The sequence below is a fragment of the Penicillium lagena genome (assembly GCF_028827675.1).
Source record: "Penicillium lagena strain IBT 129212 chromosome Unknown utg000002l_segment0_segment0, whole genome shotgun sequence".
In the NCBI taxonomy this organism is placed as follows: Eukaryota; Fungi; Ascomycota; class Eurotiomycetes; order Eurotiales; family Aspergillaceae; genus Penicillium; species Penicillium lagena.
Window position 1 is genome coordinate 3,264,357 of NW_026623223.1, and position 17,657 is coordinate 3,282,013.

The 17,657-nt window shown below is 52.7% G+C and overlaps 10 protein-coding genes across 10 annotated transcripts; 5 read left to right on the forward strand and 5 right to left on the reverse strand.

Moving 5' to 3' along the window:
• Positions 1 to 378: 378 nt before the first annotated feature.
• On the forward strand, positions 379 to 1,196 carry N7510_004106 (SDR family NAD(P)-dependent oxidoreductase; the record flags this gene model as incomplete). Its single annotated transcript, XM_056976032.1, has 2 exons — positions 379 to 887; positions 941 to 1,196. The coding sequence occupies 2 exons, from the start codon at positions 379 to 381 to the stop codon at positions 1,194 to 1,196; spliced, it is 765 nt and encodes a 254-aa protein (XP_056835988.1).
• Positions 1,197 to 2,102: 906 nt separating this feature from the next.
• On the forward strand, positions 2,103 to 2,704 carry N7510_004107 (2-oxo-4-hydroxy-4-carboxy-5-ureidoimidazoline decarboxylase; the record flags this gene model as incomplete). Its single annotated transcript, XM_056976033.1, has 2 exons — positions 2,103 to 2,500; positions 2,551 to 2,704. 2 exons carry the CDS (start codon positions 2,103 to 2,105, stop codon positions 2,702 to 2,704), a joined length of 552 nt encoding a protein of 183 aa, XP_056835989.1.
• A 183-nt stretch (positions 2,705 to 2,887) lies between these two features.
• N7510_004108 (WD40 repeat domain-containing protein) lies at positions 2,888 to 5,770 on the forward strand (the record flags this gene model as incomplete). Its single annotated transcript, XM_056976034.1, has 4 exons — positions 2,888 to 2,948; positions 3,002 to 3,168; positions 3,229 to 3,386; positions 3,451 to 5,770. 4 exons carry the CDS (start codon positions 2,888 to 2,890, stop codon positions 5,768 to 5,770), a joined length of 2,706 nt encoding a protein of 901 aa, XP_056835990.1.
• A 1,048-nt stretch (positions 5,771 to 6,818) lies between these two features.
• Positions 6,819 to 7,109, reverse strand: N7510_004109 (uncharacterized protein; the record flags this gene model as incomplete). The annotated part of the gene is made up of 1 exon (XM_056976035.1): positions 6,819 to 7,109. One exon carries the CDS (start codon positions 7,107 to 7,109, stop codon positions 6,819 to 6,821), a length of 291 nt encoding a protein of 96 aa, XP_056835991.1.
• Positions 7,110 to 7,173: 64 nt separating this feature from the next.
• N7510_004110 (uncharacterized protein) lies at positions 7,174 to 7,488 on the reverse strand (the record flags this gene model as incomplete). Its single annotated transcript, XM_056976036.1, has 1 exon — positions 7,174 to 7,488. The coding sequence occupies one exon, from the start codon at positions 7,486 to 7,488 to the stop codon at positions 7,174 to 7,176; it is 315 nt and encodes a 104-aa protein (XP_056835992.1).
• Positions 7,489 to 9,607: 2,119 nt separating this feature from the next.
• On the forward strand, positions 9,608 to 10,275 carry N7510_004111 (SRP9/SRP21 family protein; the record flags this gene model as incomplete). Its single annotated transcript, XM_056976037.1, has 2 exons — positions 9,608 to 9,679; positions 9,817 to 10,275. 2 exons carry the CDS (start codon positions 9,608 to 9,610, stop codon positions 10,273 to 10,275), a joined length of 531 nt encoding a protein of 176 aa, XP_056835993.1.
• Positions 10,276 to 10,657: 382 nt separating this feature from the next.
• Positions 10,658 to 12,107, reverse strand: N7510_004112 (ribonucleotide-diphosphate reductase subunit RNR2; the record flags this gene model as incomplete). The annotated part of the gene is made up of 4 exons (XM_056976038.1): positions 10,658 to 11,277; positions 11,326 to 11,659; positions 11,758 to 11,997; positions 12,078 to 12,107. 4 exons carry the CDS (start codon positions 12,105 to 12,107, stop codon positions 10,658 to 10,660), a joined length of 1,224 nt encoding a protein of 407 aa, XP_056835994.1.
• A 1,088-nt stretch (positions 12,108 to 13,195) lies between these two features.
• On the reverse strand, positions 13,196 to 14,320 carry N7510_004113 (putative mitochondrial oxaloacetate transporter (Oac); the record flags this gene model as incomplete). The annotated part of the gene is made up of 4 exons (XM_056976039.1): positions 13,196 to 13,906; positions 13,963 to 14,092; positions 14,164 to 14,238; positions 14,304 to 14,320. 4 exons carry the CDS (start codon positions 14,318 to 14,320, stop codon positions 13,196 to 13,198), a joined length of 933 nt encoding a protein of 310 aa, XP_056835995.1.
• A 324-nt stretch (positions 14,321 to 14,644) lies between these two features.
• Positions 14,645 to 15,861, forward strand: N7510_004114 (WD-repeat containing protein SWD2; the record flags this gene model as incomplete). Its single annotated transcript, XM_056976040.1, has 2 exons — positions 14,645 to 14,746; positions 14,803 to 15,861. 2 exons carry the CDS (start codon positions 14,645 to 14,647, stop codon positions 15,859 to 15,861), a joined length of 1,161 nt encoding a protein of 386 aa, XP_056835996.1.
• Positions 15,862 to 15,940: 79 nt separating this feature from the next.
• N7510_004115 (uncharacterized protein) lies at positions 15,941 to 17,587 on the reverse strand (the record flags this gene model as incomplete). The annotated part of the gene is made up of 1 exon (XM_056976041.1): positions 15,941 to 17,587. One exon carries the CDS (start codon positions 17,585 to 17,587, stop codon positions 15,941 to 15,943), a length of 1,647 nt encoding a protein of 548 aa, XP_056835997.1.
• Between the last annotated feature and the right edge of the window lie 70 nt (positions 17,588 to 17,657).

The window sequence follows — 17,657 nt, forward strand, 5'->3', positions numbered from 1 at the left end:
TGGATAATATACTTGGTTGCTCCGCACGACTACTTGGGCTTGTTTAGATATGCGAGTGATGAACCATTCCGCTCCGATTCTCGGGATGTGGAGAGAGGTCGTTACTATGTATCTGGCATTCATGTGCCATGATTGTGATCCGCAGCTATTGGAATAACATGTGGGGTAACTCGTCACTCTGAGGAATTGGTACACGGTCTTGTTTAAATCCATCGATGTGTTTAAATGCAGCGGAAAACAATAGATCACTCAGTCTTCAAATTGGCCTGTTTCCTAGTTGAATGGTCCACTTCTTGGTGAAGCTTGTCCCTGGCCCCACAAGTAACTTGGGAATACCCTTGCCCCTCAAAAAAGCCATCACCCATCATACTATTTCCGATGGAATCTCAAACGCTCCTTGGTAAAGTAGCCATCGTCAGTGGCTCCTCTTCGGGCATAGGTGCGGCCATCATAAGAGAGCTATCTTCACGGGGAGCCAACACGGTTGTTAACTATCCATTCCCACGCCTTCAACCCGAAGCCGATGCACTGGTCAAATCTCTCCCAAGCCCATCCATTGCCGTGGAAGCCGATATGTCGACCACTACTGCTCCACAAAGTCTCGTGGATGCCGCAGTAACACAATGGAACCGAATAGACATCGTCGTCAATTGTGTGGCGCTGGCAGTCAACAAACCATTAGAAGAACAAACGCTTGAAGACTGGGATCAACTCGTGAATATCAACGGTCGGGGCACGTTCCTGCTGACTCAAAAGTGTCTGTCGCATCTGACCAAGGATAGCGGGCGCATTGTGAATATTGCCAGCATCTCCGGCCGCGGTCCTCCGCCAAACCAGACCATCTACGCGGGAACGAAAGGCATGGTAGACTCATTTACAAAGTGCTGGTAAGCTCTTCGATCGGTAATTTAGACAATGGAAACCCTGACATGAAAGCCAGGGCGAAAGAGCTGCCTCCGAAATATGGATGTACCGTTAATGCGGTCAGCCCTGGACCGACCAAGACTGAGGGCTTTCCAGCGGCTGGTGACGAACAGATGAAGATTCTCCAACCTATTATTGATCAAACCCCTGTGGGATCAAGAATGGCCGAACCTGAGGAGATCGCGTTCGCGGTTGCGTTTCTATGCGAGGAAAGGGCGCGCTGGATCAATGGCGCGCATCTTGTCGCCTCGGGCGGCCTATTCATTGACTAGAACTATCATTGATATAATCGATTTTCGCGGAGCAAAGTACGTCTTATATGATGACTATGGTTAAGGTGACTACTGTTGAGAGATTCTTCATCTTTTGGAGTTGGAAGTTGTTCGAATATTCAGCCGGGTCTATTGACTTTCCGTGATATCCATAACAGGATTTTCAGAATCATAGTACGCTAATTATACACCTCCAAATAGCCGCGAGTGACTTAAGGGTACTTAACTGGCTTTTTAATCCCCTCTCCCCTTCTCGATCTATCATCTCATAGATATCTTAACTGTTACCACCTTTCATCACAATGTCGACTTACGTTTATACTAACCTCGAGTACTAAGTTAACGACTTCTTCTTGAACACGAAAGCTACTTGTCCAATCGATTCACATCCACTCCCCATCTACGAAATGGATAATCTTCATGGGACTACTTACATGCTACCGGGAATTCCACCGGATATGTCTCGGCGGCTCAATACTATTAAGGACATTGTATGGCAGATCTAAAGCATTTTACCCTTAATCTAAGTAAAGCTAATTTAGAGTAGGTTCTTTGCGCAGTCGTGGAACAATACGTGCAGATGCCAAGATCTATATTGCCCGTACAAGAAGGATGTTAACTCTAAGTCAATAATTGGTCAATTTAGGTAGCGAAAGTATATAAGCCGAGATACTGGCAATGACCGATCCGACCTCATTTAGGATGCCATGATACCGGCCCTCCATGTAAAAGCTACTTAGGTATGCTGAATATAGCGAGTCTAAAAATTAGTCTAGCACTGATTGTGGTTGCCCACTTCTCCACTAGGTCACGCCGTTCCCACGCTCTCCTCCGCTCGGAACCCCCCGACGACGCGCGCGGTATAAGAACAAGACCATCCCCCACCATGCTCTTCTCCCCCCAACCATGGCCGACCTCCCACCCCCCTCCACCCTGTCGACTCTCCCCTACGATGCACAACTACGGGTGCTGGACACCCTCTTCGAGCCGTCGCCCGAGCTGCACCAGCTGATGCAGCCCGTGCTGGCTGGCCAGTCCTTCAACTCCTACTCCGCGCTTATCGACGCCGTGGGCGGGCGCATGTCTGCGCTGTCCGCAGATAACTCACCCACCGATCGCAAAGTACTCGTTGGCATTCTCGGCTCACATCCGCGACTGGGCCGGGCGCCGGCCAACCCGGAACACCTGAGCGAGCTGAGCAAGAAGGAACAGGCGCAATTGAACACTGGGGCCGAGGAACAGGCAGAAAAGCTACGCGCATTGAATGCAGAATACGAGGAGAAATTCCCGGGGCTGCGATTTGTGTAGGTCGACCCGTTTGTGTTTTTCCCCGGGGCGATGCTGATGACGGCAGGTCCTTTGTCAACGGCCGCAGTCGCGAGATGATCATGGTCGAGATGCGCCAGCGCATTGACCGGGGCGACGGCGAGCGCGAAATCGCCGAAACTATCCAGGCAATGTGCGATATCGCCAAAGACCGCGCGGGAAAGCTGCAGGCGAGGATGTAGGGTCGGTAAAAAGAGCCATGGGGAGGGTCCAGGCTTATCGATCGCTTTGATGTCATGATTGATTCCGGCCAGTGCCGTGTAAGATTAGACGGGTCAGCGCCACCCAGTAACTCCTTTATTTTTCCATTCTCGTCCTTCCTCTTGTAAATTAAACAATTCCGCATCCTCCATGCGAGGTAGGCCATGGAGAGCCCGAGCGTGGACAATGCCGAGCCCAAGCCCGCCAGGGCCGCCACATTCCCCGGTATGTATGGCTGTCGGGCAGTCGGGTTGCCAATCCCTCACTGAACATCGCAGGCGCAATCGCGTCCGACGGGGCATCGGGCTCGAGCGGCAGCCAACATGAGAGCCAGAGGAATTCCCGTCGCATGCCGGCCATTGGAGGGCCACTGGTCCGCAACTCGACCGCGCAGACGCTCCAGGAGAACCGAACAGAGTCGAGCGCCATTGATCCGCTGTCGCAGGTGTGTCCGGACCCTAACTAAATAATGAATTTACTGTTAAACTAACGCAACGCACCGTAGCACATTATCCAACGCACCAACACACAAAAGTCAATCCCTCTGAAGTTGCTGGGAAAGGCGTCCTACGAGGCGGAAGCGGGAGGCTCGGAGCAGAGCCTGTCCGAGCAGGGAGCAGCCCGGGGAGATGCGCCGACATCTAAATTACCCAGAGAAAAGAAGTAAGGATCAAGATTGATGAAATGTTGTGTTCCCATCCAACATAACTAACCCCACGCTCTCTAGAAAAGGTGTCTCGTTCCTGAGCCGCATCATCGGGGCCAAGAAAAAGGACGCCTTGTCCGAAGTGGAAGATGAGAGCTCCGAAGTCGAGGCCAGCCGGATGTCTGTGGACACTTCGCAGCCCATTGGTTTCATCCCGCGGCATCCGGCACCCTCTCGCTATCTGAAAGTCCGTGCGCAATACAAGAAAGACAAGATCTTTAACCGGGTCTTCCTGGCACAAGAACTGGAGGGCACAGATGCACCGGTCACCGAAGGGCAAACTTCCACAGCACGTAATGGTGAACAAACTGAGAGAGCCGTCTGGGCGATGGAGTTTTCCCAGGATGGCAAGTACCTTGCGGCGGCGGGCCAGGATCGAAAGGTCCGGGTGTGGGCTGTCATTGCAACCCCAGACGAGCGCGAGGAGGCAGATCGAGAAGGGAACAAAACGAGCAATGACAAACAAGAACCGCCTCGCCTGAAAGCATGGGTGTTTCAGCCCAAGCCGGTTCAGGTGTATGAGGGTCACACGGGGAGTATCCTGGACGTGAGCTGGAGCAAGAACAGTTTCATTCTTTCCTCGTCCATGGACAAAACAGTTCGGCTGTGGCATACAAGTCGACCTGAGTGTCTCTGTTGCTTTCAGCATAGTGACTTCGTCACCTCGATCCAATTTCACCCCACAGACGACCGTTTTTTCCTTGCGGGATCCCTGGACACCAAACTGCGCCTGTGGAGTATCCCAGACAAAAGCGTGGCGTTTGTGACTACTTTACCCGACATGATCACCGCGGTGGCATTTACCCCAGATGGGAAACACGCTATTGCGGGGTGTTTGAATGGCTTGCTAAACATCTACGAGACTGAGGGCCTGAGATTTATTGCACAAATACACGTTCGATCCGCACGGGGACGAAACGCAAAAGGAAGCAAGATCACCGGGATCGATGCGATGCAGATCCCAGCAGATGATTCCCACGGGGATATCAAATTATTGATTACCAGCAACGACTCTCGAATCCGTATGTATGATCTCCGAGAGCGGTCTCTTGAGGCCAAGTTCCGCGGCAACGAAAACGCCTGCAGTCAGATTCGCGCATCATTTATGAACGACGGCAAACATATCATCTGTGGCAGCGAAGATCGGCGAGCCTATGTCTGGCCGGTTGGGCCGGTGGAAAGGGATGCAGACAAGCGCGCCGTAGAGGTGTTTGAGACGCAGTCGGCCATTGTAACGGCCGCCATCGCTGCGCCGGTCAGGACGAAACAGTTGCTGGGGCTATCCGAAGACCCGATCTATGATATCTGCAATCCGCCCCCAGTAGCGTTGATGACCCCGGCGGAATATTCTAAACAAGAAATCCCGGCGAAGGAAAATGGGAACGGTCATAGTCGCACAGCGTCAGCACCACGCTTATCCGTTGTCACCAAGATGGCACACGAGTCGCCGTCGTACCTAATGCGGTCAACACACCCAGATGGCAACATCATCATTATTGCGGACTACTCCGGAAAGATCAAGGTTCTGCGACAGGACTGCGCATTTCAGAAGCGCCGGTATGAAAACTGGGACAGCCATTCGACCTCAAGACGGCTGTTAGGACGCTCGAACTCTGCGCGACGCAGCATAGCATCGTCCACCGGCAAAGAGTCGGCACACAAGACACCCTCCGAAAGGATAATATCCTGGCGCAATTCCGTCCACCGCCATGGCCGCCCCAGCACCGAGGGTTCTCGCTCTGGGTTCCGCTCGCGCAGCACATCTCCGCAGCAACAGCAGCGACAACGCGTGCCCACGCTGCGCTTCTCCACCTCACGACCGTCAAGTCTAGGTCCCAACGAATCCCTCGCCGGCACAACCACCCCACCGCAATCCCCACGCCGTCCACTCATCGACAGCGTTCGATCAAGCGAGGACGCAGAAGCATCGAACAGCAAATTCAGTTATAAGTCGCCCGGTCCAAGCGAGCCACGCGACCTCCCTGCCTCCTCGGCTGATTTGGTGGCTAGCGGCGAAGGCAAAGATAATCCGCTCTGGCTACAGGGTGATCAAAGCTATGCCTTCTGGAACAAAATCACACATGATGCTCTCGCCGCGCGCTCACGGCAGTCCAACGACTTTCTCAGTCCGAACCGCTTTCCGTCGGGGGAGCGTAAGACTAGCACCGCTGGCAGCGTGTTGAGTAGTGACTATGGATCTTCAAAGAATGGTGAAGAAGAAGATGATGGGCGAGACGTGCTCAGATGCGATAATTGTCGTGGCACGAATTTCCGGTCTGTGAAGGGGAGGCATGGGAAGCAGAGATTGATTTGTGCACAGTGTCATCGGCCGGTTACTTGACTTTGTACATGTTTTTGATATCTTTTTTCTGGGTGTATGATGGAGTAATTTCTTATGTATATTAGGACGTCGTGTATATTAGTATGTGGGAGGGAGTCTATTGGAATGGAAACTGCCACTTAATATTTGAAGCTCCCATGGCTATTATTTTCAGTCCTTTTCCCACATATATCAGTCAAAATGGATAACTTCGCATTATGAAGCACATCTTCCAGCCGTGGGACGTCTTTTAATTCCCCTGTATATTGTGCAGTTCGGCCGCAACCTTCCTAGAATGTGCTGCATGCTTACCGGGTTACGCCGCAAGACACAATCCCAACTCTGCATGCACTTGAACCACTTGCCAGATACCTAGTGGTTTTGTTTTGCAGTAGAGTGTTTCTGTTTCTCCATAACCTTCTATTTAATTTTGGCTTTTAAATCCCATCTAAACCCAACAGATATGTGTACATTAAGTGTCGGTCCTGTCTTCGTCCATTTGTCGAACTCGCCGGCTTTTACAAAAAACTGTGGCCAGAGCCTACGATGACCGACGTTATGCCTCTTGTCGTCAAGTATTATTTGACTATGATGTTGTTTCGCGTCATCTATAAGCCTTATAGGCTCCGTGGGGCATATAGTATAGAGTATGTGGAAAGCTCTTCAACAATAAGTTATGTTGAGACTTTATTACAGGAAGGCAAAGATATAGTGAAACATAGAGTTAGGACATCGGGTACATTGGCATGTGGGGAAATCTATTGGATAATTTTTGCCCCTCTGGATAAATACTTGGGGGCCTTGTTTCGGGAGTGTTGGATATTCAAGTATTTGGATGCTATGGAGAGGCGAAGAAATAAAACCAATGAAGTTAAGTACTTGAACAAAAATGTGTGTCAATTCTTCAAATATAATACAAATGTCTATTGCACAGCGCTTCGCTGTTTACGGTGCAGATGTACAAACAGAGCCAACCCACCAAACACGCTAAATCTCCATCGCGACAACGTCATCTTACATCTCATAATATCATATATCATAGCAATATGCACCGTCGCAAACATGGCGATTAGAAGACCCGCTTAATACGGCGACGCCCGGCAGGCGTAGGCGTAAGGGTCGGATTATCGAACGTGTGTGTAGCGAAGGGCCCAGTGGCACTAGGAACCGCAGGCTTCGGGCTCGAAAGTGCGTCTGTGTAGCAGTGGATATAAGTCTCGGCTTCTGTAGAGCCCCACGAGGCGCAATCCGTTTTGTCCGAGTACGAGCTGACGCAGCGGCCGACAGTGCTGTTGTTGTTGTCGAGGTCGATCACGTTTGCGTAGAACGTCCCATCTGGGACGTCTTCGTTGCCTGCCATGTTCGAACCACACTATACATAAATAAATCAGATTAGTATGATCTGGAGAGATGCTAGATTTGGTTTATAGAGTCGAACTCACAGTATCGCTCGGATCTAGCATCACGTTCCACGAATTGTTGCTCATGGTCTCTCCGCAGAAATTGGTCCACGGGGCGGAAGGATCCGTAGATGGCTGGGAAGGATCACCTCCAATAGTTGACGAGTCGCAGATATCCTGGTCTCCGATTTGGAGAATATAGGTTGTGTACGAGTCTAGCGAGGGAGTGTTGAGGCCTCCATCTTCCATTGTACCAGAGGCACTACCGAGATAGAAGTCTGCTTGAGCGAGGCCGAAGAGGATGAATGAGGCGGCCAGAATAGCCTTTGAGAAAAACATTTTGCAGAAGGTCGTTTGCGATTAGTTTTAGAGTAAAAGAAGTCTCTGAGTCTTGTCTTGAACAAAAGATGCCCAGCTACATAGAACTATCTTGCATTTTATACCGGTCATGAAACTACTTTTCGGACCGTGACATCGTTAAGCACGACTCGCGGATGGCAAAGGAACCCCAAAACAAGATCTACAGAGACATGGCAATGGTTGCTTTGTCTTCACAGTATGGCAGCCAGTTATATAGTGGGTTTTTATGAGCCTCGTGATAGGGCTGCAGATTTGATCGGCGTTCTCCATGTTGGACGGCGATATGCTAGATATGTTGAACAAGGTAGATTATATGTAAAGGGACTAACAATAGACGAGGCTGAAACGCTGTCGAAACTAACCGGAGCCAATACGTCTTTACAACCCTTAACCTCTAACTGGGCTAGTCACCGAATAGGTGGCGAAGATCCACGCAGGACACTCGTCTAAGGGTCTCTGCAACCCCAGTCCCTGCAGGGCCTCGCATGCGCATATTCGGAGAAACGTGCTGATCAACACTGGTCCAGATTTGTCAGATGCTCCATGTGGCCCCTGCGCTAGCTCCGGGCTTCAATTTGGAGATGTATCTGGGGCTAGGATCGATATGCCTGGTTCCGCTAGTACATTTCTAGTAACATCCAACCCGACCGCGTCCACGTACATGTGGACCCCATGGAGAGGATCTACGTGCACCATCAATTTCTGGACAGGTTACGTAGTAGTGGCGAAGATTACTTCATGATTTACTTGCCCCCATTGCATTTTCCCGTGTTTATAGTTACAGTGGTAAGATGAACCGATAATTTTGGCCCCAATATAGTCAATCACGAAACACGGTACGACTCATTAAACAGTGTTTATCTTATTATTCATAGTAGAACATAATTCAAGACATGACGAGTGGTAAACACTACTACATCGGCAAGCGATGTCTAGAATAGGCAGCACTGGGACTCGCGATAGTGTCATCAAAATTAACCCAATACACTAGCACCCTGTGCGTTGGGGCGAAAATGATCATTCTCAACAAAGTTAGATAGCAACAAAGTAGCAATCCACGGCCAAACATCATTATGAGCTAATTTACAAAGCATATCTGTGGACTTTGGCCCATTGTGTTTGGCTGGTAAATCTACACAGCACTTATTCAGTGGCTAAAGAGAACAGCCTGGCAACAACCATGGAAAGAGTGGGGCTATTTCACTCCTAGGACTAGAAGTAGTCTTGCTCATCGTACGTAAATTTCATTTTTCCTGCGTCAGGAACTCTCCAACGGTTCTAAAAACTTTCTCTGCAAGCTCCGGTCTCTCCAGATGGTACATATATCCGGCATCTGGAAATGTGATCCATCGTACGCGGGGTATGTGGTCAAAAAATGGCATTGTGGTTATATCGTGTGAAGTGTCAAACTCGCCGTTATACACAAGCGTCGGCACGGCAATCTGCTGTAGGCGCGGAATGCAGGTCCAGTCCCGGAAGGGGCCCGTACAATTTAAAGAACCAAGTCATCGTGCAATGTGAAGAATGGAGAAACCATTCAACAACCGGGTGCAGCATGCTCTACGCGGGGTCATGCTTCATTATGACTGAAGACCAGAGGAAACTCAATTCCAGCCAGGCACTGTAGGAGTCCAGCCATAGTGTTATTTACAAGCAGGTGAAAAAAGAATATTAAACTAGTTGAGCCCACAAGAATATCGTATGCCGCATTTGTTCACCCATGGCGTGTTGGAAGGAAGACACCCATGATAGTTGGATCCTCATACATACTAACTGCAGTCACAAATGCCAAGACCAAAAAGCACCAATCCGCTCCACCCCAGACTTCAACCTCTCGCCTTCCCACTCCACCCACTCTGTCCTCCCCGATTCTTCTCCTCGAAACACAGCCTGGAAACCAAAACGAAGAAGCAGATACCTTTGCTTGACCCCATCGCACCGTTTCAGACCTTCACCTGCCAGTTATCCGCCCCCACTTGCGGCGCACAATCCACCCACCGAGTTCGCCGAACCGACCAGAAAATCAAGACGCGCGAGGAAAATCAACAACCAAAGAGCGCAGGACAGACATCCCAAAACACTCGAGGGGAACGACACAATGCCGTACCTCCTCACCTCCCAGGCTTTCCTGGAGCAATCTGCGCTGTTGCTGGAGGCGTATCCTGAGACGGTACGCTAAACCCCAAATCCACCATCACCACACTCCCACTTCCACAAACACAATATTACTCTACACCCTGAACAAATAATTCGGAAATACACCGTTGAAACCAACATAAATATCTAACACTTCCTTGCTTGATCTAGACCCGCATCACAACAAAATACAGCTTCCCCACCGAAACACCAGGCCAACTGCATAAGCGGCGCAAATCGCAGAGGAAACCCCAAGACACCACCAGCACACCTTCTTCAAACACACAAACAACCACAGAGAAAATACCACTGGCATGCCTCACTCTCAAAACCTTCAACCCGGGCACGGGGATCACGCTCAAATACCGGACGAACAAAGGCGCGGAGGTGAGTCGGTTGATGACGGGATTGGGGAAGCTGGCCGCGGGCGCGGATGTTGCTAGTCTTGGAGTATCGGGTGCTGGGCCTACTGGCGCAGCAGGAGATGTTGAGATGGGCGAGGCTCCGGCGCTTGACGAGGGTGTTGCTGCTTCTTCCCCTACGCTGCAAGCGGCGGGGACGCAAACTCAGACTACTGGAAAGGCGGCTGGAGGGAAGGGGAAGAAGAAGGGAGGGAAAGGGAAGCGGTGATCGTTCTAGAGTATCTTCAAAACCAGTACAGTGTACGACTTGCGTCACGAATCAACACGCTTCGAAGGCAACCAGTATACAAGAACCAAATGATTTCAATATTGTAAGTTAGGTACACAGATCCGCCGTGCGTCCCATAAACATCAAGATTGTCTAGGACAGACCGCGAGGGAGGATACACCCTCGAGAGAATGGAAAAAAAAGAAACGCCATGCCCATGCGTGAAGTAAAGTAAGCCGTCGAACCAAATTTCCCGTCAATCAATAACGCAGACACAAGAAAGACACAAAAGCATGATATCATATGAAAGGTGCGGTGAGACAACAGGCCACCGAAAGGGTATAAAACAGGGAGGGGGAGTGGAGTGGTGCTGAGACTGCACTTAAAAGTCCTCGTTGAAGTTGAGGCCACTGTCGTTGCCACTATCGGATTGCTCGCCGTCGGCGTTGACAGTCTCCTTCTTCTGAGTGCTGGCCATGACACCGGCCTTCTGGTAGTCACCGACGCGCTTCTCGAAGAAGTTGGTCTTACCAGCCAGGGAGATGGACTCCATGAAGTCGAAGGGGTTAGCCGAGTTGTAGTACTTCTTGTTGCCCAGGGCCACCAGGAGGCGATCCGCGACGAACTCAATGTACTGGCACATCAGCACGGAGTTCATGCCGAGCAGGGCGCAGGGCAGGGCATCCGTCAGGAACTCCTGCTCAATGCCCACGGCCTCAACGATGATGTCCTCGACCATCTTCTTGCTGGGGCGGTTGTTCAAGTGAGAGAACAGCAGACAGGCAAAGTCAGTGTGGAGACCCTCGTCACGAGAAATTAGCTCGTTGGAGAAGGTCAGACCGGGCATCAGGCCACGCTTCTTCAGCCAGAAGATAGAGGCAAAGGAACCAGAGAAGAAGATACCCTCGACGGCAGCGAAGGCGACCAGGCGCTGAGCGAAGGTCGACTCTCGGTCCTGGATCCAGTGCATGGCCCACTGGGCCTTCTTGGCAATGCAGGGAACTGGGACACGTCAGCTCATATCTGGTAATCGGAAGAGAATGGACGCACTGGTATCAATCGCGTCAAACAGGTAGGTACGCTGCTTGGGCTCCTTGATATAGGTGTCAATCAGGAGCGAGTAGGTCTCGGAGTGGATGTTCTCCATCATGATCTGGAAACCGTAGAAGCAGCGAGCCTCCGGGACCTGAACCTCTCCGCTGAAGCGCTCGACCAGGTTCTCGTTGACAATACCGTCGGAGGCGGCGAAGAACGCGAGAACGTGCGAGATGAAGTACCGCTCGTCATCGTTTAGGCGGTTGTGCCAATCGTGCAGATCCTTGGACAGATCAATCTCCTCGGCGGTCCAGAAGGAAGCCTCGGCCTTCTTGTACATCTGCCAGATCTGTTTGGTGTAACGGTCAGTCAATGTGTTTGCATATGGGTGGGGCAGCATCACGTCCGCAGCACTTTACGCGCCGTGGACGCGTCAACGACACATACCTCGTGGTACTTGATGGGGAAGAGGACGAAGCGGTGGGGGTTCTCCTGGAGCAGAGGCTCATTGGCCTCGGTGCTCTTGATACCCGGAGCTACCTTGGGGGCCTCGACGGCCTTCTCGACGGGCTTGCCCAGCGACGCGTCGACCGGCTTGAGGGACGCGGGCGCGTTCTCCTTGCCCGCGAAGTCGAGCTTCTTGACGGGCGAGTCACTCATCTTCAGGTTCTCGAGGGAGGAAGCAGCCTGTCCGGCGAAGCGAGTTAGCACAAGTACGGATGACGACGCGTCTGGCGTGAAGAGGCAATGCCATGACATCAACGAACCTGCTTCGAGGGAGTGACTTGGGTGGCCATTTGGAATGTGTTGGGGTGTTGGAGATGCACGGAATGAAGAATGAGGACACAGACACGAGCATAAAACCAGGGACCAAGAGGATGGGGATGGGATGGGAAGAGGAAAGGGAGAATCGGGAGGAGGAAGAATCGATTTTAATAGGGCCCCGTCGCGCCAGAGCCAGGTCGCGCTCCACGTGACCGCGCGCCGCTGAGTCATCCATTCATGCCACTGGCCGCCAGCAACATCCGATCCGTGTTGATCCATGTCTGTACCGGTCTTGGGGGAACTCCTGGAATCTGCCAGAGAATGCATCTTATCTGATCGTGCCTGTCACTGCCTGTACTGTATTTGTCCCTGGTTGTACTATCTTCTGTCGGGCTGTTTCTTCCTCGTCCATGCCACCAGACACCATCATCACGACACCTTGCCAACGCGCTCACTGCCCGGATTCAGCGGTCGACGTAAGAGGATCCACCAGTCGGGTGAACACGATCAGATAAGCCTGTTCTGCGACGCGACGAGCAAAACAAGCCGGATATACGGATGTGATTGGCTTTCAGACCGCGTCTGTCCGTGCTCCGCCCGACTATGGATACAGCTCCTGGCGTGCCCGAACTAAATAGCTCCCTGTCTCGTTTGACTGCCCTTGTATTTTTGTCTCGGAGCGTTCTTGTGTCCTGCCTGCTCCAGCACACCATTGCCGGTACAATAATCAGTACCAACCAGTATGTAAGCTCCGGTAAGAATGTCCCTAGGTCCCATGTAGGCAGGCACACGCGTCGGTGGATCGGTTCAGCTGGATCGGATTCTGGCCCTAACTGCTTTCCATTCCATAGCGCGTCCAGAATCCACCAGTAGCTCGATCGCCCCCACATAATTGATTATGTCCTTGCGTCCGGTCCACGTGCTTTCGCGTTCCTGTCGTGTTTCCGATCTCCTCCCAGGCGATGGAGGTATGGAGGTGAAGGATTAAAGAAACCAAAAATATGTATCAGTTCGGTATTTACAGACTCTAATTATCACACAAACGCCTGATTCTATAACCCCAAAAGAGGAAGGGACCGACACCCATTGGCTCCCATATCGAGTCCGTCTAGAAAATGAATCAAATCTTCTCGCGGAAGGAGTCCGGCAGCACGCGATCCTCCACGCGACGCATCAGCTTGTTCGTTTGCTCCGCCAAGCTGAGGGTCAAGATCGTGTGGGGCAGGATGCGCGCCAAATGGGCGAAGAAGCCCTTGTAGATGGCCAGCACCCCCTCGGTTCGGATGGTCTTGAACAGGCAGTCGAAGACGCCCTGGTACAGGTTTCCGGTTTGGTTATACATGCGCGCCATGATGGTGTCTGGAGGATGCATGAAGCAGCATACGACAAAGCCCGATGCCGTGCTACTGGCCAGATGCAGCGCGGGACCCTCTTCCATGCCCAGGTGCCGCGTCAAACGACGCTTAGCGAAGAAGTATGTGGGAAGCTGGACGGCACTGCCGAAACTCGTGCGGATCATGGCAGCGCCCACGCCACGGTACACACCCTTGACGCCTTCGGACCGGTAAATCTTGCTGAGTCCATCGTACGAGTTCTTGTACTTGTGCTGGGTGCCCACCGGCAGGAAAGGGGAGTAGGATTGGAGGCGGGTCTTTACCAGGAAAAACGGCGATCCGGCAGCCGCACCGATGACGCCCGACGCAGCTCCGGCAAAGACATTGGCACCGAGGGATTGCACCTTGGGGTCATTATAGATGGCGTTTGTGAGGTTCGCGCGAATGGGCTCGTAGAATCCGAGCCGGCAGCCGTTGAGTAGGACCTGGTAGACATACTAACCCCCCGAAATGTCAGCGCAAACGTCGGCTTCCTAAGAGCAAAGACACATACGGCCGATCCAATTCCCCGGAAGAGGCCGCGCGGTCCCTCATTCTGCAAAATCACCTTGACGCCGTGCAAGACGCCCCGGTACTGCTTTGGCGCATCCTTCTTGGCTTGTAATTCACCCTGCAATTGTAGCCTTCCCATCCATTGTTAGTGCCAGGACCAATGACCCCCAGGACCCATAAACCGAGGGTCGGCAGAACATACCGAATCTTGACGGTCTCGAAACTGTGGGTGACGGTGACTGCACCGCAAGCTGCGATGCCTCCAGCAAGGAATGCACTGTCAGGCAACGGTCAGCACAGATTCCGCCGCTTGCTTCGTTCGATCTTGGAATTGCACCATACCCTAACGTGGTCGCCATCGTGCGCAAGATGGGCGGTGGGCGGATGAGCGGGCTGGAGGGAAGTCGGGAAGGAAGGAGGTCGGAGGAGGCGGAGGAGGGAATAGACAAAGGCGGGTCAGTCTAATATACTGTACAAGGGTGTTGAGTTGATGAGGAAGAATCGATTGCCGGTGTCGCAAACGTCGGAACCTGATCGGAGGTGCGCCGGAGGCTGACTGGGCGGGTGCCCGGATTTACATAATGCCGAGGCAGGCAGAAAAGGAAGGCGCGACTGGACCAGCTGCATGATTCAGGAAGCTGCCATTGTTGTTGCTCTTTCGCTCTCTCGTGCAACTCCCCGTCATGGCAGAAGGCCAACAACCACCCCAGCAGCCACAGCCGGCCTCGGCTCCTCAACAGCCCCAGAAAGTGTGCGACATCGTTCGTGGATTTCGTCCGGTCAAGGTAAGCTTGCTGCTGCTGCTTCAATGGCCCGGTCTCTGACTATCCCTGGGCTGCAGTCCTTTAAAACCGCCAAGCAAGACTCCTCCCACTTCGTGACCTCCTTGGATTTCGACGACCAAGGCGACTACGTGGTTGCGGCCGGCGACGACGAAACCATCCAGATCTTCGATGTCAAGGAGGGCAAGTCTACCAAGTCGGTTCCCAGCAAGAAGTACGGGGTTCATCTGGCGAGATTCACACACCACTCTCGCCAAATCCTTCACGCGAGCACTAAAGTGGACCGTATGTCTATGAAGACCCAGCGCAAGAGTCCCCAAGCTGACTCCCTGCCCACAGATTCTCTCCGGTTGCTCGATTTGCACAATGAAGGCTACGTGCGTTACTTCTCAGGCCACACGGATAAAGTAACCTGTCTTGCGCTGTCTCCGGGTAGCGACACGTTCATCTCCTGCTCCAAGGACGACACCGTCGCGCTCTGGGACCTAGGCTCTAGGAACCCCCAGGGCAGGCTGAAGCTCGCCACGCCTTACTTGGTTGCCTTCGACCCCTCGGCTACTGTCCTCGCCATCGCCTCGCAGTCGACCTCATCCGTTCTCCTTTATGACCTCCGCAATTACGACAAACCTCCCTTCTCCACCTTCGATCTTGCGCCTTACGAGGAGACATACACACCGTCGACGCGTGGACGCGCTTGGACGCGCCTGGAGTTCTCCAATGATGGGAAGCACTTGATTGTCGGCACCGACTACCATGGACATTTTGTATTAGATGCCTTCGAAGGTACCGTCAAGGCATTCCTAGTCGGGAAGAACGGATCCTCTGGACGAGCGGCTCCAGTCTCTACCACCGGGAAACCTCTTGGACAAGGCGACGTGTGTTTCAGCCCGGACGGACGATATGTCTTTGGTGGTGCTGGCGACCAGCCTGACATGCTGGTGTGGGACTTGCAGCAGGACAAGGAGGCGAATCTCACCCTACAGCCCATGGCCAGGCTGCCACACCGAAGTCGGACGGCCATGGTTGAATACAACCCACGCTATAACATGATCGCCAGTGCCGACAAAGACATCGTGTTCTGGCTTCCGGACGAAACACCGAAATCATCGGATAAGTAACTGCCGGTTTAATGTCTCTCGTGGCCAGCCGAGGAGGTACTGGTCTTGTTATTCATGGGATGGAGTTATTTACTTCCTCTCACAGAGTGTTTGAGGTTTTCCGATTTTTATCTTTACCAACCAAACTCCTTGCCGTCTCGCATATCCAGACCGATGGGCCTTCAAGATCGTCATCACCCCCTCGGTTCTTCTCAATCGTGGCCTCGATCTGTTTATCGATCGAACGATTGCTGGAAATAGTCGTCAAGCCGGTGACCCATCCATACATAAACACACTATGGTTGATATCGGACAACCCCTTGGCAACCTCATCTGCCACTGGAGGCAATTGCGCTTTCCCGGAGTCGATTACCGATTGCGCTTCGGCAACCTTGATAGGGAGCTTCCACACAACAGGGACGCGGTAGTCGGACAACTCCTGGAACTGGTGGATAAGGGTCTCGCGGATTGAATGGTCATAGGGAGGGTCGCCCAGCACGATCCGAGCGCGTATCTTCTCCGTGTCCGTGCCAATGGTGTCTACGATCTGCCGCATCCGTGCTGCAGCCTCCTCAGTGCATATCAATTTCTGTGCACCCATTGCCGGCCAGAGTTCAGTGGGTAGCAGAGGCTGCTCCTTCTCGACCTCGAGTTGTCGGATGATGGCTTTGTGCATGCCAGGCTGTGGTGCCATATTTTGGACGTGGGAGAGGTCCGACACTATGGCAAGCAGCAGCGTGCAGTCGACATTCAGCGTATCCGTGAATTTCTTGAATGGTTGTGGGAGGAGATGCGCCAGATCCTGCTGTGCAGCGGCGGCATCGGATATTCTCCCCTGGCACTCAACCCGGATATTATACTTGCGGATCTCGTCGAGCAGATCATCAATTTCAGGAACATTTCCTTCCTCAACTTTTGGTAGTACCAGCCGTATCCGAGGATGTCTATACCTCACCCGCGTAGCATCCGCTGCCTTGCGTAGATCCCTCGCCAGCTTGATCAGCTCCAGGTCGTCCTCATCGTCACCACTATCATGCGGCTGTTCGTCGCCGTCGAAATTCCGTAACACCGTTCTCCGCGGCGGCCTAGACGTAGAGCCATCATTCTCCGACTCCGACCAGACATCCTCGTCTTCCGAATCCCTCTCCCACCCTTTCTTCGCCATCTCAAACAGCAATCGGCTCTCCGAGACAGTCGACACCTTCACCCACTCCTCGCCATCATCTGCAACAATATCAACAAAGACACTCTTGCGCTTATCCTTGTTCGGCTTCTTCTCGCCTTTGGGATCCTTAGGCTCCTGCGCATCCCAGTAAAACCGTTTCCCGAGCGTAAGTAGACCCGAACACGAGCCCTTGGCTATCCTCCACACAGCTTGGTAAAAGGGTAGATTCGACGACCGAAGAGCATGGAATAGTCTCATCTCTACTTCGGGATCACGCTGTCCGTCATCAACGCTATCTTGCGTCTCGTCGCCGGACCGTTGAGAATCCAACACCTGCGCCTCGAGCTTCGCGAGCATCTTCAGCTCGGAGTTTACGTTCGAGCGAAGCTGCCGCACCTCCACGAGCTGGGGATTGCGGAGCGAACGCGCGAGGAGAGTCTGGAGCGAGTCGATCTCCGCAATTATGGTGCGGCATTGTTGGACGAGGTTTGCTGCTAGCACGGGACTGGTTTCCGGTTGGGTTGTGTGGTCTTGGGATGTTGTCCGAGTGCTGGAGCTTGAGCGCGAGTGCGCGCTTGTCATGCTTGCGTGGGGGGTGCGGGGTGGGCTTGAAGAAGAGGGAATTGTCGAGGATCAGGAATGGGTTGATGCG